The 23,462-nt window shown below is 38.3% G+C and overlaps 1 protein-coding gene across 3 annotated transcripts in view; it reads right to left on the bottom strand.

The window, feature by feature from the left end:
* Nucleotides 1–15,837: 15,837 nt before the first annotated feature.
* ADSS2 (adenylosuccinate synthase 2) overlaps nucleotides 15,838–23,462 on the bottom strand; it is a 34,412-nt gene continuing 26,787 nt past the window's right edge. For all 3 annotated transcript variants that reach the window (XM_058165390.1, XM_058165381.1, XM_058165371.1), the window contains 6 exons: nucleotides 22,665–22,791; nucleotides 21,712–21,866; nucleotides 20,855–20,979; nucleotides 17,935–18,032; nucleotides 17,325–17,474; nucleotides 15,838–16,374 (listed from right to left, as the gene is read on the bottom strand). In XM_058165390.1, the coding sequence (XP_058021373.1) occupies nucleotides 16,322–16,374; nucleotides 17,325–17,474; nucleotides 17,935–18,032; nucleotides 20,855–20,979; nucleotides 21,712–21,866; nucleotides 22,665–22,791 (708 nt within the window). In that variant the 3' untranslated portion in view covers nucleotides 15,838–16,321. The remainder of the gene's footprint in view (nucleotides 16,375–17,324; nucleotides 17,475–17,934; nucleotides 18,033–20,854; nucleotides 20,980–21,711; nucleotides 21,867–22,664; nucleotides 22,792–23,462) is intronic.

Genomic DNA, 23,462 nt, shown 5'->3' with positions numbered 1-23,462 from the left:
AGAAAACTTTACAATGAATTTTCCACCTCCCCCATAGTCTTTCCAGCTGTCTTCTGGGAATAGAAAAGAGTCTTTTAGTCTTTACTTATACATCTCAGGGTCCTTTCTTTCATGTCTAATGGGTAGCATGCTTGGTAATAAGGCTGGTTAGTCAGGCTTGGAAGGTCTGCTCCAATCTGGTTGCTGTGATGACTTTCAGTGGGGGCTGGATTCAAACTCAATTCCTGGCTCCAACAAATGGAAGGTCTCCTCTGGGGGCAGCATCTGGAACCATGTGCTCTGCTTCCACAGTTGCAGAGTCATCTTTTCAGGGCTGAAAGACATTAGAACAGGATCTCCTCCCCACTTTTGTGGGTAATCTTCTCAGGAAAGGCATTGTAACAGGATTAAAAGGGGGGGTAGATATCTTGCAGGCAGAGTTTGAAAAGAAACAACACATCAATATTGCAGTTACTAAAAGATAATGCAGTTTCAACAAAATGCAGTTTCAACAACTGATGAGAAAGAAAAAACTGGATTCACATGCTTCAGGAACAGGTAAAATCATTTAAACACACAGTAAATGCAAGACTGAATTTTTTCTCTTGTAAGTGAACTTAAAACATTTCCTCATAAACTTATCTTGTAAGTGAACTTAAAATGTTTCCTTATAAACTTGAGTTGTTACTTTAAGATAAAGAGGAGGAGAAAAAAGCAGAAATGAAAAGTTCTGTACCCTATTCTGTGGCCACACGAAAATAGGGCAAAGGCTTTCTTTCTTTTCTCTCTCTCTTTTCCCTATTTTATTGCTTCAACCTTTTGTTTTGTTTTCCTAACAATTTAAAATTCTTGTCTCTAGAGATCAGATACATTTTACAGTTACAATTACCTCAAGGGCCCACAAAGACAGACATACACACATAAAAATAAGGAGGACAAAGAGAGGAAAACAAAACTCTGAGATTTACATGCACCCTTGATCATTCCCGCCATAAATCTTAGTTAAATTAGGGAAGGTACAAATCTTAACAGACATACCATGTGGTTGCATAGAAGACAGAGAAAGAGACAAACAAACAAACAAACAAACAAACAAAACAAACAAAACCCCCAATATTCCTATTTATATATTTCCCTTTTCTTTTAAGTACCGTTATTTAGCCAAATTTGTCTTCCTATTCTCATCTTTATTACACAATTTCCTCAATTTCTTTTCCGCATACCAGGTAAAACTGGCAGCCTCCGGGCATCCAGGGCCCCAAGCATGTCTCTCAGGGGATTTCCCTCTACCCTCGAGCTACAGCTTCCCATGTTTCCCTCTCCGATGTGAGGTTTTATTTTTCACTTTGGCTTAGCCGGGTGGACCCTCCTACAGTTTTCAGAAAAAAAAGTTCTGGGAAGGACTTCGACTCCCTTCTGTCGAAGTATGAGCACCTTCCTGTTAAGGGAGCTTCCGTTTTGGATCAAAAAAGGTGATCCCAGAGGACCTACTGCCCTGCCAGTAGGTACGAGCACCTCTTCAACACTGCTTCCTGCTTCCTTTTTCGCATACCAGGCAAAACTGGCAGCCTCCGGGCATCCAGGGCCCCAAGCAGATTTCCTGCTTCCTTTTTTTTTCTCCTTTTCTCCTTTTTTACTCTCTTAATTGCTTCATTCACACTTACTTTCCTCTCGCTCGGCTTCCGTTCCCAATAAACACAAAGTTCCACGTTTGGCTTCCCCCCCTTGCTTTCTCTATCCTACCGGTCACGGCTCGGTGGAGCTAGCAGTAGGCAGAGGTGCGGCTAGAGGTTGCTCAAAGAGGTGGAATCAGACTGTTTCCTTAGGTGGAATCCCACACACACACTTCTTCCTTCCCTAACAGAAGGTCCTGTGCTCTGGCAAAACCCCATGCTCTCCAGACTTTTGGTCTTTCTGGTTAGGAAATGCACAGAGGATGCAAGATCCAGCTGTGATTGGGAGAAGGGCTCTCATTCACACACATGCAGGCATACACATATTTCCCATACTTTTCCATGCTTAAAAAATTAAAATTTAGAGGTACTCACCTTCTTTCCAAGCAGTCTTTGAGCTCAACACTCAAAACCCCTTTAAAACCTAGTTCCAAATGGCCAAGGTCCAGGAAAACTTACCCACAGACTCAATGGGTCTGCTGCTAGCAAGGGAGGCTTACCTGGGCCAGGTCCATTGGTTAGGTTAGCTTGGAGTCCCATCTGCGGGTGCCAATTGTTGGAAGAAATATCCATCTGGGTTCAGTTCCAAGTGGGGACAAAGACACTGGAAACATGGAGGCTGCTTGGAAAGATGGTTTAATGGTGGTCAGGATCACATGGCTTGAGATCCTGAACAGAAAAGGGCCGAGATCCTGTGTGCTCCTTGGCTTTATGCTTTTTCTGAGCTTTGACCTTTCTGGGGCACAGGAAGAGTATCCTGATTGGTTGTCAGACTCCCAGGGGGTGGGAGTCTTAGCTAACATTGTAGGTTGTCCCTCAAGCTTGCCTGAGTCTTGCTGGCTGATGTAATCTTCCCAGGTGCCATGTGGTGAGATGGGTAGAGGCTAATCCTATCATGTCCTGAGGGCCATGTCTTAATCCCATCACCCTGGAGCTGAAGGTCTTCTGTGTTGTAGATAAGATGTCTTTTGTCTTTCTGGGGCTATTAACAAAGGTGGGGGCCGCTTTCCAAGAGCATGTTTCTCCTTTTCTCATCCAGGAAGGTATAATATTCTGTTTTTTAAAATATTTCCTAGAATATTTCATTCTTCTAGGAGGGGGGTGGGTGCTAAATTCCTACACTTCAATGTGTTCTTCTGAGTGTTATCAGGAACAATCTCTACAACATAATAAAGAGGTCCTATTGCTGCTGCTGTTATTTTAAGCTTCTTGTTGTCCACTTACACTCCCCTCTGTAGTTTCTTTTAATTCAATTTGTCCAATGGAAAATGGAGTTATGTTTCGGTATAGATTTCTCATCTTATTTCAGCTGTTTGTCTTGTACACTTCTCAATTTAGGTTTGAAAATCCAGTTAGAATACACAGTACAGCCCAATATTGTATTGTTGGCATTTGATTCATTATGCTATAATAATGTGTTATAATAAGTGCTATAATATGCAAATTTTGATTCAATGTAACGTGTTTTTCCAGATATTCATGCAATGGATTTATACCTGGATGATCATTATGGGTATAATGTTTGAGCACAATGCCTAGTATTATAATTTGCTTCTCTGGAAGCTTATTTGCAGGGAGGTTTTCCACTGCCATACCCCTCCCCATTTGTAGTAAAGTGTTCAAAAGATAAAGCGGGTGGTCAAATTTGGCAGGAACGTATAATAATTAACCAGTCTAAAAATATCCTAGCTATGACAGTTCTTGTGGACTTGAAGCATGCTAACTATTTGAATGTGCTTACTTCACTTGGTTAGGCCTTGTGCATAAGTGATGTGACCATAATTATGGTCACATCATAATATGTAATATTATGTTTAATGAACTCTGATTTGTTGCATTGTACTCAAATGCCAAGTCATCCAATTGCTGCAGTGCTCTGTTGAAGTTTCCAAGATATACTTCATCACATTCTCCAGTGCCAATAATGTAATGCAAATAACATAAGCTTGTGCAGATAGTACTCCAAAGTGAGGTGTCCCTGGTATTCTCTGAGCTTTTTTCTTGAAGACATTTCATTACCTAAACTAGGTAATACCATCAGTGCTAGGTAACGTCATCTAGCACTCATGACGTTTACCTAGTTTAGCTAATGAAACATCTGCAAGAAAACAACCAAGCTCAGAGAGCATCAAGGACACTGTATTTCAACCATGAGCTACAAATATTCTCCTTCTTTGGTACTACTCCAAAAAGAAGTTATAATTTGTTATGGATATTTATACTAAGAAACACCTTGGAATTTTCCTTTGCTTCCATCTGTTAATAAGCTTTTGCCATGTTGATTTTTGCTGAAATATTATTCCCTTATGAGATTACCTATTCTAGAGAGTAAGCATAGTAACAGATTGCCATGTAATTTCAATTTTTATCTTTTTGTGTATGGCATTTGTTTATTAGCCCATGCACAGATAAGCCTTCTCTAGAATGGTTAATCAAAATGCAATGGAACATAATATAAATTTATCAGATTGGGAGAAAATATGGAACAGAAATTATAAACTAACAAAATCAACAGCATACAAAGAAAATGCATATAAAATGTTCTACAGGTGGCACCTGCCCCCTTCGAGACTAGCAAAAATGTATCCCAAAATGTCTCCCATATGCTGGAAATGTAAAAATAAAGAGGGAACATATTACCATATGTGGTGGTCCTGCCCCGAATCCTGTAAATATTGGTTAAAAATTAAAAAGTGGCTACAAGAAATCACGAATGAACACTTGGATCTAGAACCCGAACTTTTTTATTGGGGATTTAAAAAAAAAATACGTGAAGAGTATAAAATATTTAATACTACATATATTAACTGCTGCTAGGATGGCCTTCGCTCAATGTTGGAAATAGTCATGTGTGCCCACAGAGAGACTTATTATACAAAAGATTATGAATTGCGCAGAAATGGACAAACTAACTCTGAGTCTGAAGGATAAAGAGACATCAGTATTTTATGGTATATGGGAACGGTGGTATGGATGGATGGAAAGGAGATAGGAATATTTAGTTACTAAGTATAATCAATAGATAAAATAAGAATACATATATGTATAATTTAATGTTTGTCATTATTGCACGATTATTGTTAGATGAAAAACACCACAAATAGCTGTTAAATGATATAAGCTTTTCTTTTTCCTTTTTTTCTATGCTTTTAATGTAAAAAAGTTCAATAAAGTATATATATATATATATATAAAACGCAATGGAAATTGTAGGTTGGCTTATCCCTGAATGGTGTTTTTTCATAGTATAGTGAGTAAAAGTATGAGGATTAATTTATCCGTGGGTGGGCTTCTACATGAGTATACATAATATTGTATATTATGTATACAATATTATGTAAAAGACATTGATTTTATATATTGAGTAAATATTGAATTAGTAGCAGTAGGTATTACAGTGTATTTTTTTTTCTCTAGGAATTATCATGGCAGGACAAGTTGCAGCAATAAAATTACGACAGTTTATAGACCCAGCACCAGAGACCATTCCAGGGTAAAAGTATATATAAAAAAACAATCCCTCTAGGTTGATCCAGGATCTCAGAATGATTATTTTGAGGTTATTTAAGTCACCTTACTAAACATAACATTAAACTAATTACAATGAAGCAGTCTAATTACAAATCTCAAATTACTTTTTCATGCATCATAGAAAGGAAGGGATACATAGTAGGGTTAAAAATCTATCCGAAGATACAAGCATGAAATGGAGTTAAACTCATTCGATGAATCCAAGCTCTGCATGCTAAATAGGAAACCTTCTATTTTGTTTGCAAATAATAATATTAAAAATTCTAACTACTAGCAAGAATGAGTCCTTACATTTAAAGTGCACCTGTCATTTCAGATTGATCATGGCAGTGGCTGTTAGCGAGCCTTCACTCACCTGCTGCCCGCCACCTTGTGTCACTGCCACATCACCAATCATCCCATTAAAGTGAATGGGACTGTCGGTGAGTCAACAGCGGGTCAGAGGAGGAACCACTGCGGGACAGAGATGACAGCTGCTCTTTAAAAATTTATGATTTAAATTGAGTTGATTTAAATCAAGCCTTCTTACTAGTGATTTAAATCGATTTAAATCAAGCCTTCTTACTAGTGATTTAAATCAAATCCACTCTGGTAATTAGCAGGGTGGATAAAAATGGATGATTAAAAAAAAATATCAAAAAAATGGATTTTTAAATTTTAAATTAGATTTTTTAATTTAAATTGAGTTGATTTAAATCAAGCCTTCTTACTAGTGATTTAAATCGATTTAAATCAAATCCACTCTGGTAATTAGCAGGGTGGATAAAAATGGATGATTAAAAAAATATATCAAAAAAATGGATTTTTAAATTTTAAATTAGATTTTTTAATTTAAATTGAGTTGATTTAAATCAAGCCTTCTTACTAGTGATTTAAATCAAGCCTTCTTACTAGTGATTTAAATCGATTTAAATCAAGCCTTCTTACTAGTGATTTAAATCAAGCCTTCTTACTAGTGATTTAAATCAAGCCTTCTTACTAGTGATTTAAATCGATTTAAATCAAGCCTTCTTACTAGTGATTTAAATCGATTTAAATCAAGCCTTCTTACTAGTGATTTAAATCAAGCCTTCTTACTAGTGATTTAAATCAAGCCTTCTTACTAGTGATTTAAATCAAGCCTTCTTACTAGTGATTTAAATCAAGCCTTCTTACTAGTGATTTAAATCAAGCCTTCTTACTAGTGATTTAAATCAAGCCTTCTTACTAGTGATTTAAATCGATTTAAATCAAGCCTTCTTACTAGTGATTTAAATCAAGCCTTCTTACTAGTGATTTAAATCGATTTAAATCAAGCCTTCTTACTAGTGATTTAAATCAAGCCTTCTTACTAGTGATTTAAATCAAGCCTTCTTACTAGTGATTTAAATCAAGCCTTCTTACTAGTGATTTAAATCAAGCCTTCTTACTAGTGATTTAAATCGATTTAAATCAAATCCACTCTGGTAATTAGCAAGCATTTATGATGGTTGCAACTGCCATTTGAGATCTTCCCAGCCAGCTTCTGACAAGCAAGGTAAATGGTGGTCACGTACCTGGCTCCTTGCTGCGTGACAGCCGCCCTGCCCGAGCTCCTGGAGGTGCTTGCCGGGGTGGCAGTGGAGACCCCCAGACTTTTAGTCATGGGGGACTTTAACTTGCCATCTGCCGGCTCGTCATCGACAGTAGCTCGGGAGTTCATGGCTTCCATGACGGCCCTGGACCTGACTCAAGTAGTGGATGGCCCCACTCACATCGGGGGAGGCACATTGGACCTTATTTTTATCAAATTTATTTTAAGATGTTTTTGGAGTAAAAATCTATCCGAAGATACAAGCATGAAATGGAGTTAAACTCATTCGATGAATCCAAGCTCTGCATGCTAAATAGGAAACCTTCTATTTTGTTTGCAAATAATAATATTAAAAATTCTAACTACTAGCAAGAATGAGTCCTTACATTTAAAGTGCACCTGTCATTTCAGATTGATCATGGCAGTGGCTGTTAGCGAGCCTTCACTCACCTGCTGCCCGCCACCTTGTGTCACTGCCACATCACCAATCATCCCATTAAAGTGAATGGGACTGTCGGTGAGTCAACAGCGGGTCAGAGGAGGAACCACTGCGGGACAGAGATGACAGCTGCTCTTTAAAAATTTATGATTTAAATTGAGTTGATTTAAATCAAATCCACTCTGGTAATTAGCAAGCATTTATGATGGTTGCAACTGCCATTTGAGATCTTCCCAGCCAGCTTCTGACAAGCAAGGTAAATGGTGGTCACGTACCTGGCTCCTTGCTGCGTGACAGCCGCCCTGCCCGAGCTCCTGGAGGTGCTTGCCGGGGTGGCAGTGGAGACCCCCAGACTTTTAGTTATGGGGGACTTTAACTTGCCATCTGCCGGCTCGTCATCGACAGTAGCTCGGGAGTTCATGGCTTCCATGACGGCCCTGGACCTGACTCAAGTAGTGGATGGCCCCACTCACATCGGGGGAGGCACATTGGACCTTATTTTCATCTCTAGTCAGTGGTTGAAGGATCTGGATTTGAGAGATGTAGTCACAGAACCTTTGTCATGGTCAGATCACTCTCTCCTTCGCCTGGACTTTCTGACCGCTACTCAACACCGCAGGGAGACGGAACCGTTACGGTGGTTCCGTCCCAGGCGCCTGATGGACCCGGAGAGGTTCGGACGGAGCTTGGGCCATTTCCTGAGGTCTGGCTCACGGCACGGCGGAGGAACTAGCCGCAGCCTGGGAGCGGGCTGCGGCTGGGGCCTTAGACCGTGTCGTGCCTCTGCGACCTCTGACCCGGCGCAGATCCCAACCGGCTCCCTGGTTCTCCGAGGAGCTGAGGGGATGAAACGCGGAGAAGGCGCCTAGAGAGCTCTTGGAGGTCTAGCCGTTTAGAGGCTGATCGGACACTAGTTGGGTCCTATACTAGAACCTACCTAGTGGCACTGAGGATGCGGCGTTGCTCGCCTCCTCCCTCATTGCGTCGGCAGATAACCGCCCGGCCACCCTGTTTGGGTGACCGCTCCCTCCTTCACCAGGAGCGGAGAAGACGCCTAGAGAGCTCTTGGAGGTCTAGCCGTTTAGAGGCTGATCGGACACTAGTTAGGTCCTATACTAGAACCTACCTAGTGGCACTGAGGATGCGGCGTTGCTCGCCTCCTCCCTCATTGCGTCGGCAGATAACCGCCCGGCCACCCTGTTTGGGTGACCGCTCCCTCCTTCACCAGGGGAGCGGGAAGACCCGTTGCAGGGGCGTGCTGAGGAGTTTAACGGTTATCTATACGATAAAATCGTTCAACCGAGACGGTCTGGACCAAAATTGCGGCGATTCAGGCGGGCATCTGAGGCGGTCTTGGTGATATTGTCTGGGATGAGTTTGACCCTGTGGCTCCGAGGACATGGACAGGTTGTTGGGTAGGTTGAATGCCACCACGTGTTTACTGGACCCGTGCCCCTCCTGGTTGGTGCTGGCCACTCAGGAGGTGACACGAGGCTGGCTCAGGCGATTCTGAGTGCTTCTTTGTTGGAGGAGTCTTTCCGGCCGCCTTGAAAGAGGCGGTGGTGAGGCCCTCCTCAAGAAGCCTCCTGGACCCGGCTGTTTTAGGTAATTATCGTCCGGTCTCCAACCTTCGCGGCGAAGGTTGTAGAGAGTATGGTGGCATATCAGTTTCCCCTGCACCTGGATGAAACTGTCTATCTAGACCCGTTCCAGTCCGGTTTCTGGCCCGGTTACAGCACTGAGACGGCTTTGGTCGCGTTGGTGGATGATCTCTGGAGGGCCAGGGATAGGGGTTGTTCCTCTGCCCTGGTCCTATTAGACCTCTCAGCGGCTTTCGATACCATCGACCATGGTATCCTGCTGCGCCGGTTGGAGGGATTGGGAGTGGGAGGCACCGTTTATCGGTGGTTCTCCTCCTATCTCTCCGACCGGTCGCAGACGGTGTTGACAGGAGGGCAGAGGTCGGCTCCGAGGCGCCTCATGTGTGGGGTGCCGCAGGGGTCGATTCTCTCACCCCTTCTGTTCAACATCTATATGAAGCCGCTGGGTGAGATCATCAGTGGTTTCGGTGTGAGGTACCAGCTGTACGCTGATGACACCCAGCTGTACTTTTCCACACTGGACCACCCCAATGAAGCTATCGAAGTGCTGTCCCGGTGTTTGGAAGCCGTACGGGTCTGGATGGGGAGAAACAGGCTCAAGCTCAATCCCTCCAAGACAGAGTGGCTGTGGATGCCGGCATCCCGGTACAGTCAGCTGAGTCTACGGCTGACTGTTGGGGACGAGTCATTGGCCCCGATGGAGAGGGTGCGCAACTTGGGTGTCCTCCTGGATGAACGGCTGTCTTTTGAGGATCACCTGACGGCCGTCTCCAGGAGAGCTTTCCACCAGGTTCGCCTGGTGCGCCAGTTGCGCCCCTTTCTAGACCGGGATGCCTTATGCACAGTCACTCACGCACTCGTGACGTCTCGTCTGGATTACTGCAATGCTCTCTACATGGGGCTCCCCTTGAGGGGCATCCGGAGGCTCCAGTTAGTCCAGAATGCGGCTGCGCGGGTGATAGAGGGAGCCCCTCGTGGCTCCTGTGTGACACCTATCCTGCGCAGACTGCACTGGCTACCTGTGGCCTTCCGGGTGCGCTTCAAGGTTTTGGTGACAATCTTTAAAGCGCTCCATGGCATAGGGCCGGGTTACTTACGGGACCGCCTGCTGCTACCGAGTACCTCTCACCGACCCGTCCGCTCTCACAGAGAGGGACTCCTCAGGGTGCCGTCGGCTAGGCAGTGCCGTCTGGCGACACCCAGGGGAAGGGCCTTCTCTGTGGGGGCTCCCACCCTCTGGAACGAACTCCCTCGAGGACTTCGTCAACTTCCGGACCTCCGAACCTTTCGTCGCGAGCTCAAAACACACCTATTTATTTGCGCGGGGCTGGGTTAGCTTTTAAATTTATTGGTTTTAATGGGGTTTTTAGTATTTATATTGTTTTTTACTAATCTGGCTATTGAATAAGTTTTTTATGTCTGATTTTAAATTGTATTTATATGTTTGTTTTTTAATTGCCTGTGAACCGCCCTGAGTCCTTAGGGAGATAGGGCGGTATATAAATCTGAAAAATAAATAAATAAATAAATAAATAAATAAATGGGAAATGCCAGATTTGCTTCACAACCACATGATTCACTTAACAAATGCAGTGATTTGCTTAACAACCATAGCAAAAAAAAAGTCATAAAATCAGCCGTGATTTACTTAACAACCATCTTACTTGGTAACAGAAATTCTGATTCCAAATATGGTCACAGGTGGAAATTATCTGTATTCATTTGTAAGCCACAACACAGCTTGCTGCACTGGCAGCATAGTATTCATTAAGATCCTTAGACAAAGGTTTGGACATGGGTAGTCTACAGTTGGGTAGTCTACAGTTTAGCAAATTAGACTATTTTGACAAACACTGAACTATTTATGCTTTTCATTTAGACCTTTTACAAAGCTACCACCATTTCCCAAAAAAGAAGAAGTCATATATCCACATGAGTTTGACTATTTAATACTGCACCAGTATATTCATTATCAAAATGCAAAGATGAAGGTCCTTGACTGGTACACACAAACTACATACAAAGAAGCATTTACATTACCATGTTTCAAATCAGGTGGGTAAATTCATATCCTGCTAACACACATTTCATATACAAACATATATTCTGTCAGCACACCGGAATAGAATTTTGAAACAGACCTTTTCAAAATGCAGCTGAAGAAAAATATTCTGTTTGCAATAAGGCATGATGTGTATTGGACTTTTAAATAAAATCTATTCTGGATTTACTATACTGACATATTTTTCCATCGGTGTTTGACATATCCTGAAATTGAAAAAGTGACATGTATTTTCAATTATAGTAGACAAGATGTACGAAATCAACTAGGTGTACGAAATCACTAGACCAGCTAAGCATCATTACATGTAGCTGAATTAAAATTTAAAACTTATAACCTATTAAAGAAACAAATAACCAAAACCAATACAGATCATGTAATAGCAGTAGGGCACCAATAAGTTACCAGTGAATTTTGGAAGTACCAAAATTCTCAACAATCTTCCCTTAAAAAGGAAAGCTGGAACCTGGATGAAAGTTGTGCAGTATTCTTAGGTCAAAGGACATTTTGGGGTGGGGAACAGACCACTGGCCAGTTCAGAACAGGCAGAATCAGTCTCCTAAAATCCTTGTCTTAAGATACTTCATATCCTAGAACTCCTTAGAAAATCAGGAAGTTCCATGGGATCCCAGGTCACAGAATCCACATAAGTGTGATTTGATCTAAAGCCTGTTGCCACTTGCACATTCCAAATAGTAACTATACCTCAACCGGAACATGCAAGTGTTTCAGGAATAATCCCGCATTCCCTTTAAAACTCCACTGGATTTATCAGTTGGCTGGGGTACACTGATTAAATAGGTCCTTCCTACCTCCAGTAGGAGGCAGAGTACTCCAGAGCTAGAAGGGAGCAATCTATCCATGGCAAGGAATGATGCCACAAAAATGAAAACCAGGCCAAAGTGTGACCTTGGTGTTAATCCAGCCCACCTCCCAACTCTCAATTCCACGCCCAGACACATGAGAAAATGCAAATATATCAGTCATGGCAAATCATGAATTAAAAAAGAAGACAAATCACTGAAGAGCACAGGGGACAAGACATTTAAGGGGAATATTTGTCTGGAGAATTTGAAGTCTGCTTATATATTAGTACCGTTATGTAGATAATGGAAATGTTACATGTTGCTACCAAATCTTGTCAAATTTGAATTTTGTTTTCTAAATTCAGGAGCAAAAACATTTTTTTTCTTTTAAAATTACAGGTAGTGCAGATAGCTATCGCCACAGATCAGATGCTGAAATACTATCACTTTGGAAAAGTACATCTGCTATGAAGAAAGAGAGAATTAAACCTTCTTTCATGGGTTTTGGATAACTGCTAACTTCTGAAGTTCTTCTCTTTTTTAAAGCAGCAATATGAAAGGATCCTATTAGATTTCTTCTAATCCAAATGTACTAAAGATGACTGCTAATCCTATGCAAAAGCTGTACAATGTACAATGTACCAGCAAAGCTGGTTAGATTCGACTATAGAACCCTTCTAAAATTCCACTGTAAATAGTGAAAAGATAAAAAATATTTCAGTCTAAGAAATGGAACTTCAGCAAAATAATAGATTAAGAAGCAGCATTGCAGCCTCTCACTGTAGTAAAAGCAGTCATTGTCATAAAAAACATTTTATGAAAAATGTTTTATTTTGTCTCAAATAGACACAAAATTAAAGTTTTCAACATCCCAAGAAACAATTTTTTCCTCACTATTTCAGTCACTACATGATTATTACTACATTTTTTAAACCATCTGTTTGGATAATTTAATAAAGATTTTGATGGAGTCACCACACATTTTGAACATTTAAAAATGTTATTGGCACCATTTATTTTTATTTATATTTTTCCAGAAACTTTCTAGTGCACTGAAGGCAAATCATTTAAGAACACAGAATAATTTTGCAAAATAATCAAAAAGTAATACCGAACTGTTATTACCATTTTTGGGTGCCTGGTTCAGTCTTATTTTTTTCTAATCACAGAAGTGTTCCAGCACACAATAGACATGAACAACAAATATTGGCAGCTTTGTAGATTTGTAATTAATTACGTGCATTGTTTGCTTTCTCTTTGTATTACCATTGTAATTTAAGGATATATATGATCAACTTGCCAAACATCTTAGTGAAAAGTTGTATTCCTATAAAAATAAGGAAAAGAGACACTGAGAAAATATGTCTATGTTTCACGTAACAAAGCAGTACAGATTTGTGCCATTCTTTAAACCACTTTACAAGCACTTCCATGGCAACTTAACTTAATGAAAAATGAAACAGATATGCTCCTTGAATGTTTTCTGGAATGTGTGCTTATTTCACTCTGGTTTACATTTTTTCAGTTGGATGTGAGGATCATGGCCACCCTTCAATAACCCAACCAGAACATAATTTAACAAATGACAGAAATGGTCAGGACATGTATTTTCTAATAACAACACTAATAACAGGAAAAATTATTCTATTAGAACAGAGTCACTCTAATTTCTCTATAATTACAAAACCAAAGCTCTAAAAGCAAATGTCTATGGAGATTCTCAATCATCCAGGTCATGGTTGTCCCAAAGGTGCTTTTCCAAAAGCCAACTGGACTTTCTGGGTTGCATTCCTTGAAAACATTTCCCTTCTCATCCAAGAAGCTTCTTCCGTTCAGTTTCTTTAGAAAGCAAATGTTTTTTTAAAAAACTGTTTAACCCAAACATAATTGGTTAGAATCTAAAACTTGGGACAAGCACAAATGTGTAATCAGTAAAGTTGTTATAGATATTCTAAGGGATCTGTACCATCTGTGATGTCATACATGGCCCCCAAAGAACAAGCAGTAGGAACACTGGTGCTTCTTAAAAATACTAGCTCTTCAAACACATACATTATTTGACAGAGCTCTAAGAAACTTGATAAATCTAGATACAGAACTTAAATGTGTGTAGGGCGCAGTAAACTAAAAGTCTGAGGTTTTTTCCTTCATATGTGCAAAAGTAAAACCTTAAATTTTATAAAATATAAAAATGTTCCAGTAACTAATATACAGTAGCATTATTCACTCCACTTTCAAATATTCAATGAACACAGAAAACACAAAATACAAAGTACTAGAGTAAGAAAAGTAGTAATTTGCTGAGTGTATTTCTTTCAGTGATAGGCATCAAATCTTAAAGACAGTACCAGAATATGTTGTCTAGTAAGAAAACCAGATATACAAGAAGCAAACATTCCAAAATGTGAACAGTGGTAAGTTTGAAAGCATAATTATCAAAGCCTTGTTTAGGATCAAAACATAATTCTGCTCTATGAAAAGAAGTCTAAATGCAGAGCTGAGGGTTTATTTATATACTTTTTAAGTTTCAGCAATCAGGGAAATGAATCTTTGACACAAATTGGCTCCGGGTAACATTAAAGAAAAAGGTGTATATGACAGCATTTAAAATATCACTGTTGTAATATTTATAAGCAAGAGCATTAAGGCTGGCACTTGTTTGGGTCAGAAATACTAGGAATAACATACTTGTTTCTGAGTACAAAGAAAACTTTGAAAACTTTGGTTTTCTAAAATACTTTATCTTGTCAATAACAGATGACTTACAATTTTTGCAAGGCCATGTTTAACAACAAGCAATCTTCTAAAAAGGCATTGTGGCACCAGAGTTTCCATTTATCTTGTCGGGAACATCTTCAAAACTTCTAGTCACTGAATCCTATGATTTTTCTGACATAGACAGCTTAGTCTAACTGTCTAAAATTATTCTGATAATCTTGGTGTGCTCCTTTTTGCTGACTGTAAATTTGCTTTTATTTCAAAATAAAATTCCATGTGCAAAAAAAAAAAAAACAACCCTCTCCAAAGTAAAAGAAATAACAGCTATTACAGTGTTGAATCATGATTATTTTACAGTGAGGATTTTCTATGTATGTTAGAACTTTATCATGTTTCTTCATGCAACATCTATATCGGTCTAAAGCTTACTGCTAACTTTCCCAGAAAGTGAGGTGGTATTTTCATAGAAATTTTTTAAAAGCTGCTGTTTCCCCTCCATCCTCACATTTTATCAAAAGGAATTAATACATTATTTTAAGAGTTCACACTCCAAGATACATTTTTCAGAACTCACGACAACGATCATGAAAATGTACATTCTGGAAAATGTACTTCAAATGACATGATTGCATACGTTGCAAATATGAACAGGACTGGAAAACTTAAGTTAAATTCCCTGATGTTAGCATCTTGTTTTTAGATACTATGCTGTAAGACAGCTATTAGATATAACCTATTAATAAAATGTCAGTTAAAAATATACATGTACATTCAATTATTGCATTCTACGTGAAGCCATGGCTCACCCCTCCTAAAATACTGCAGGAATAAAAGTACAGAAGAATTACATAGAAACAGAGTGAAAATCAGCATTCTTCATCTTACAAAATAATGCCCACATAGTAAGAAAAGGTCATGAATGGTGTTAAGGTTAAAGAATATTATTGGCTTGAAATTACTTCGATTTCTACAAGCTAGTTCAATATAGACATACAATACACTCAAAAGAAAAAGTCTTTAGCAAAGCACAACTAGAAACTACAGAATATATTGTCTTGAATATCTGCCAAGGATGAATTCAGTTCTTTAAAAAGTCAATTTACATAAATATTGTTTCTGATGCCTATTTACATAGGGTAGCCAAGTCATCTTAACCCACGAGAACTCTCTGTGTTAAGAAGCTAACTGAGTGATATTTAGGTCATCCTTTTTCCAATCACCCTCTGAATCGGTGTTACTGAATAGATTGGGCAATAGGCCAATGAAATGAGGAATTGAACTGAATGATGAAACTCTGAAATGTAAAAGTATCAATAAGAGGGGAAAAGAATGAACTCCATACGAGGGTATAAACACTTCCAATATTATCATTTATAAATTAAGTTGTACTGTATACATATTAAGCACCCCATCTAAACTATGGTTCATTATTCTTTTAATAAAAACTGTAACAAAAAAAAATTAGTTTTGTCATCATTATAAAATCACCCCTCTCTTTAATCACACACTACGTCAGCAACCATACAAGGTATAACAGCTTTAGGAGTACAAATGAAGATGTAAAACTCTGTGCAAAACTGCATTATCTTAAGCATCCAAAATTTCAGGAAGTAATACCACCAAAAGCAGACGTACAGTAGAGTCAGAAACATAAACAGAAAAAAGGCCTGGGGATACATCTGGAGAAAAAGTATCAGTGGCAAATGGTGGCATTACTTGCCACTAGAACTTTTGACAAAGTAAGATAAATGATACTGATCTGTCAACGTTTTATAGCAACAACTGTTTTTTTTCCCAGACTACCTCTAGTTGTTTTACATTGTTGTTTTACAAGATGTTTCCAATTTCCTCATCCAAATAATTGCTTATTGGGTTAAGACACATGTGTCTGCGTGAATGTGTATGTGAACAAGCAGTCTTTGTGGAGTGTGCTTTCCTTTCTTCAAACTATCCAATATCTTTAGAAGAGCTGGATCATCGACTCCCTGGATTTTCCTACTCCAATCCATTTAACTGCAAAAACAAAAACATTTTTACATCATATTTTGGAAGGAAGTCTTTCTTATGAACTAAAGCATATGCAAATCAATAGAAGAAAGCATTATTGCTTAAAATTTTAATTACCACATGAAAGCTAGTCAGGAAAGCAAGTTTTATTGTGATTAATTCTCAAGAAAATCAGCTGGCTCAAACTACACCAGATACCAACTTTACCACTGGCACACAACTTTTTGCAGATTGGCACACACTTTTTAAATGTAATCAATATTTAATAGTCCTTTGGTAATTTGGTTATGCCAATTTATTATTTACAGATAATTTATATTAGTCGTTTCATTGAACTAGTTGGTCAATAGTGTGATTAGTGAATTGTGAGATGCCCTGTTCCTTAATCCTTGTGTTACTGATTAGGATCTTCTTTTTTCCTAGGAATTCTGCAGTATTGATGCATGGAAAAACAATAACTAGAAAAACTAGTAATTTTGTCATAGCGGGAGGAGGGTGCAAAATATAATATATGAAAGCTCAGTACTTTCCATCAACGATCTCTTTTAAATGTACATTTAAAAATTTTATGTCACCTAATGTAAGTGTGGAGTATGAACTTTTCCAGTTTATCAAGTAATGAAATAATAAATTGTGCTTCTTAAAGCTTAAACACATTTGGGGATACAATTCCATTCTTTTAATATTAGGACAATCGTTTTTAATTGCTCAAAATTCAAAAGGAACTTTTCATTCGATCAGTTTAAATTATTATTAAATACAACAATTGCCTTTTTTTTTAAAAAAAGCACATTATATGTTCTATTTTTGATTTCTTAGTGCTTCTTATTCATAAACCTAAGATTTACAGAAGATGATTTGATTGCTAGAAGTAGCTAACAACAAAAATATGAATTGTTGTACAAAAGTATGGTTCCCTAAGTATCCCTTCAAACTTGCAGTTGTGTTGCACTTACCTGGAACTCCGAGCTCCATTTCTATAAATCGAACAAAATTTTGTGCATTTACAGGCAATTCATCAAATGTCCTTGCATTTGATATATCTTTCTTCCATCCTGGGAGGGTCTCATACTGCACCTCTACTTTATTTAAGACTTCTTGATTTGCTGAGAAGAAAAAAGAACCAGACTAATAGAATTATACAACATAATACTAATCAATTATCGTGCTCAGGAATTTCTATAGCTGAAATAACCAAATAATTAGTTATTAAGGGTTTATAACAATTGTTTTGATCACATAAAAACATTCAAAAAAATAAAGTTAGCTATCCAAATCACCGAATTGTAGAATATAAGCCCATCTTTAAATGGTAACTGAATCATTCCTTTGGTAGTTTACAAAATGAATGAAAATAAATAACCAAAGTCTTATATCTATCAAAGAGGGGAAAGTTCTTTGCATCCCAAGTAAGTAATGCAGGGAACTGCATTTTATAGATGAAATATGTGGAATTGTATCAATAAAACCTACTGAAGCAGTGGAGCACATCTAATAGTAACCATATATTTTTAGTGGCAGTAACATTGTAGAATGAACATATTTGGTATATTTAAATTTTCTTACCTGGGAAATGAGGTATGATTTTATTATCTAATCTGTAGGCAATCCCAATTTTAATTTCAGGAAAGACATCCAAAATATCCAATTTGGTAAGAGCCAGTCTGTTTAAAACAAATGTTCGAATTTTAGTTATTTGTAGGCAAATATAAACTCTTGGATTTTAAACTGAGATTTACCTTCTTAAAATGCCATTTACTCAGTATTTGACTGAATATCAAATTACATCAAATAAATTTCAGTTAATCACTAGAGCTGATGCACCAGTTAGCTGCCTGCAGATGTAATTGTAGTTCAATATTCTATGATGCCAATTGTACCACTGAGAAGTGGCAGCTTCCTTTTTTAGAATCTGCACACAGCTACTGCTATTACTTTTCTTCAAAAATATACAGTACATTTAAAAGCAATTCTTTTTGCTAGGGCAGCATACAAACAATTTTAAGAGGCAAAATGTAAAATTAAACTAAAAACAAAAACTAACAACACAATAATTATTTCTAAAGAGAAAAAATGGAAATGGAATGGAAAATGGAATAACAAAATTATTAACAAATTTTGATTAAAATCAGCATGATACTTTTTAAAAAATATTTACTATATGAAAAGACTTAGAAGCATTAAAATATATATTTACCTAAAAAAGATTCCAGAACAGGAGGTCACTACTGGTGTGGGTATCACCTTTGAAAATTTCTATAATTATATTATTAACGAAACAAGTCCTATTTTAGTAGAGAACTCAATGGTATGTGGGAATGATTTGGAACAAAGGGCAACCAGACAAAACCAAAGGAATAGATAGATAAAAGGCAGCTTAGCTTGCAGCAGAAATGTAGGCTGAACAGAAGGATCAGAAGAAATCCACCCACCCCCGTTTTTTGAGCTGTGAAGGAGATGCTAGTTGGGGAGAGATTTCAGATTTGTAAGATTCTATTAATACAACCTTACAGTTAAGAATTGGCTCATGCGGTCGTGTTTTCTGTCTGGTCTACCCCATAAGGCTGACATACAACCAATATGTCCCCTTGCTTAACTCTGGCGCTGTACCCTCCATTTTCAGAATAACTACTATTCCTCTTCTAGAACACATTTTTAGGAACAATATTATAATAAGAAAAACTTAAATGAATTGGAAAAAAATCCAAAAACTTCCTAACACTTTAATTAACGCAAGACATGTTCTCATCTATATTGAATTCTATCAATTCACGTGAATCACATTTTCCTAGCGATAAACTTAAACTCAGAAAAGAAATTCAGTGATAGAAAATAGAGCTAGATATAATTAACTACTTAAAAAAAAACCAGCTACTGCTAATATCATTAACCAATCTGCAAAAGCCCTGTCACCATAACAATTCCCTATCTAAATTCAAAACAGACAGTCCACTATTAATGTACAACATACAACAGTTCATTACAATGCTCTCTACATGGGGCTCCCCTTGAAGAGCACCCGAAGGCTCCAGTTGGTTCAGAATGCAGCTGCGCGGGTGATAGAGGGAGCCACTCGTGGCTCCCATGTAACACCACTCCTGCGCAAACTGCACTGGCTGCCTGTGGTCTTTTGGGTGCACTTCAAGGTGTTGGTTACCACCTTTAAAGCGCTCCATGGCTTAGGACCGGGTTACTTACGGGACCGCCTACTGCTACCGTTTGCCTCCCATCAACCCATGCGCTCTCACAGGGAGGGACTCCTCAGGGTACCGTCAGCCAAGCAATGTCGGCTGGCGGCCCCCAGGGGAAGGGCCTTCTCTGTGGGGGCTCCCACCCTCTGGAACGAACTTCCCCCAGGACTTCGTCAACTTCCTGACCTTCGGACCTTTCGCTGCGAGCTGAAGACATATTTGTTGTTTTATCTGGCTGTGAACCGCCCTGAGTCCTTCGGGAAAAGGGCGGTATAAAAATTTAATAAATAAATAAATAAGTAAATTTAGTGACCTTTCAAAGTTACAATGGCACTGAAAAACTGACTTATCACTGTTTTTCACATGTACAACTGTTGCAGCATCCCCATGGTCATGTGATCAAAATTCAGGTGCTTGGCAACTGACTCATATTTATGAGGGCTGCAGTGTCCCAAGGATACATGATCCCCTTTTGCGACCTTCTGACAAGCAAAGTCAATGGGAAAGCAAGAGTCACTTAACAACTAAATTCCATATTACTAAATATGTCTACATAAAATCTACATAAAAATTACTACATAAACATATTTAATAACATATTACATATGTTAATTAATTAACCACTGCAGTGATTCACTTAACAGCTGTGGCTAGAAAGGTTGTAAAATGGGGCAAAATTCACTTAGCAACTATCTCAGCAACAGAAATTATGGGCTCAATTGTGGTCATAAGTCGAGGACTACCTATACTACATTTCCACCCTGAAATATGTAAAATTAGTGTACATACAAAAGTCTTACAATAACATCCATTTTTAAATCACGAGTTGCTACGATGACATTCAAAAAACCGGAATTTTCTTACTTGGAGTAATGATTATTTTCAACTGTTACTTTGGAATATTTTAAGCTAAAGGTTCCCCTCGCATATATGTGCTAGTCGTTCCCAACTCTAGGGGGCAGTGCTCATCTCCATTTCAAAGCCAAAGAGCAGCGCTGTCCAAAGACATCTCCATGGTCATGTGGCCGGCATGCTAAATGCCAAAGGTGAACAGAACGCTGTTACCTTCCCACTAAAGGTGGTCCCTATTTTCCTACTTGCATTTTTTATGTGCTTTCAAACTGCTAGGTTGTGCAGAAGCTGGGACAAGTAACGGAAGCTCACCCTGTTACGTGGCACTAGGGATTCAAACTGTCTTAGCCACTGAGCGTCCCCTTGGAATATTTTACAAAACATGTAATATATACAATATATATCCATCAATAAGGCCGTATAAACCAGTACACATTACTCACGCAGTGAATCCATTGATCATATGAGCATATCTAAGCAATACGAGATCAAGCCAGCCGCATCTTCTCTTTCGGCCTGTGGTCACACCAAACTCTTTTCCTCGTGTCTGTAGCAATTCCCCAATTTCCTAAAAACAACAACAACAACACAGTATTGATACTATCTTGGAACAATTTTATCAACTTATAAACCCAATCTATTTGTAACAAAATAAAGTATATTTTACATTCTACCCAAGTTAACATATATGAAACAAGATAAAAATATAGAAGCTACCTTTATTAATGTCAGGCAATTTAAAAATACTAGCAGAATAAGCAATTTTCTCACAAAGCTATTAATTGCATTTAATGTCTATATACTAAGAGTGACCTTTGTCTTTCAAATTTAAATGGGCTGCTGAATCTTGTCCTGATGGGACATTTCAATTGGGACAAGATTCTAAAAGACAAAAGTCACTCTTTTGAAGACAGCAAAATCTAGGTTCTGGACAGAGGGGACCACTGGTTTGAAAGAGGGGGAAAGGAGGCCAAATTTATTAAGATCGAACAGTCCTCTCTCAACGTGGGGTGGTGGTATGACACTACTTATTCCCTGTCTACAACACAGTCTTTTCAGCAGTCTCAAGAAGCAGTCCCATTCGCATTCTGATTTAGGTGTCCCTGAGGGTAAAGGTAAAACCTCCAAGTGGCCTCAACAACATGGTTGTCTTTGGGACAACCATGACTTGCATGACTGAGAATCTTCACAGACATCTTTACTATTGGGGAGATGGCTATTAAAATATTTACTTAATTTAATGGAAAATGACATGTATGACACTTGAGGCCATGTATATTTATTTTAACGTTATACTTACATTGTTTTGTTCTGTAGGAAAGGCACCAATCCCAACTCTAGTTGTATATGCTTTCACAACTCCATATACTTCACCCACATTCTGAGGTGGCATACCTAAGCCAGTGCAAACACCTCCCACAGTGCAATTTGACGAGGTCACAAAAGGATAAGTGCCTATCAACACAGGTTAATAAAGGGTACATAAATTGTAAGATCTGTATTGTTACAACAAAAGCTCTTGAACAGTGCATAAATTGTGTCTTATTCACAGTGCTGCTTTTTACACCAAGAAACATTTCCACTGAGATATATAGCTGTAGCTCTTATTCATGCTTTGTTTAGCACCTATTTATTCCATACAAAATTTACAGCTGCAAGGATATTTTTACACTTCTGCTTAATTCAGAAATGCTTTCTAGTAAAAATTTTAAGTTATGTGCACTATCTGAACATGTATTATATGTGCTATCTAACTGATGCACGTATTTAATTATGTTCCATCATATCATCACAGTATCTATCAGAAGAATGGTACATCTATTTCTCAGCTTTTGGAATGCAGGATATTTAAAGTATATTTCTAGGTTTAAATTTGAAGGGCAAGACTAGTTCCATTTGAGGAAATTCATCTCAACATTTTACATTCCAAATTCTAGACAATTTTATTAAAGCGTATTTTCATCTCTATCATCATTAGAATAGGAAAAAAAATCACAGAGTTAACAATCACTTTCAATATGTTCTAGTTAAAAATAAGTTTTTCAAAACTATTTACATTACTTAGAATTTATAATACTACTGAAATGAAGAGTTCTATGGCACATTAAAGACTAAGCTGTAATATAAGCTTTAATAGAATACATTATCCTGTGTGGGATAAAACCACTCATCTCCTAAGGACATGAAAAGTAATTTGAGATGTTATTTACATAATAGTCACTTTTCAGAACACATTTTGTTATTTATACTTACCAAAATCAATGTCCAATAATGTTGCATTTGCACCTTCCACTAAAATTTTCTTTGGAGAGCCATGCAAAGCTTCATGCATAAAATATACCCCATCCTTCACCATCGGTTTGATTCTTTCACTATAGCCCTAGACAAATAAGAGTGTTGCACAGATTAGAATTAAATTAGTACATTGTGATGTGCAATAAATAGTAAAATGCAATGTAGACATTGCGCTAAATATAATAATAATAGTCATATGTCTTCCCAACAAGATATCCTTTGAAATTCAGAGCACTGGATTGTGCCAGTTTGGCGAAAGCTGTTTTAAGTGCCCTGCTGTAAATGAAGTTATGTATGCCACCAATGAGTTACTCTTTGTATGAAAGAAATAGGTATGTATGAGTATGACTAAATAGTAAAATATTTAAAGAAAACAAGTATGTTCTTTCTTGTATTAAAAATTAAGAACATCCCCACAGGGTCAAATAAAAAGTCTATATGATCAAACTAACAATATTTGCCAATCAAATACTCTCAACAAAATTGCAAACAACAGGAACGCAATTACCGTATTTTTCAGTGTATAGCGCACTCCCCCCCCCCCAAAAAAAAGTGGGTGGAAATGTCTGTGCGTCTTATACATTGAATGTTGCCAAAGCCCAGCCTACCCGCCCCCTCCCCCCTTCGGTCTCCACCTCCCAGCAATTTACCTCCTAACAGCAAACAGCTGATCAGCTTCAGCACAGCTTGATTTAGCAGGATTGGTGCTTGGATCTGCCTCCCAGAATACCACCTATCAGCTGTTCCAGGCTGTAG

The sequence above is a fragment of the Ahaetulla prasina genome, chromosome 1, assembly GCF_028640845.1.
Source record: "Ahaetulla prasina isolate Xishuangbanna chromosome 1, ASM2864084v1, whole genome shotgun sequence".
NCBI lineage: Eukaryota > Metazoa > Chordata > Lepidosauria > Squamata > Colubridae > Ahaetulla > Ahaetulla prasina.
The sequence above is the reverse complement of the archived record's forward strand: the minus strand, read 5'-3'. Positions and strand labels throughout refer to the sequence as shown.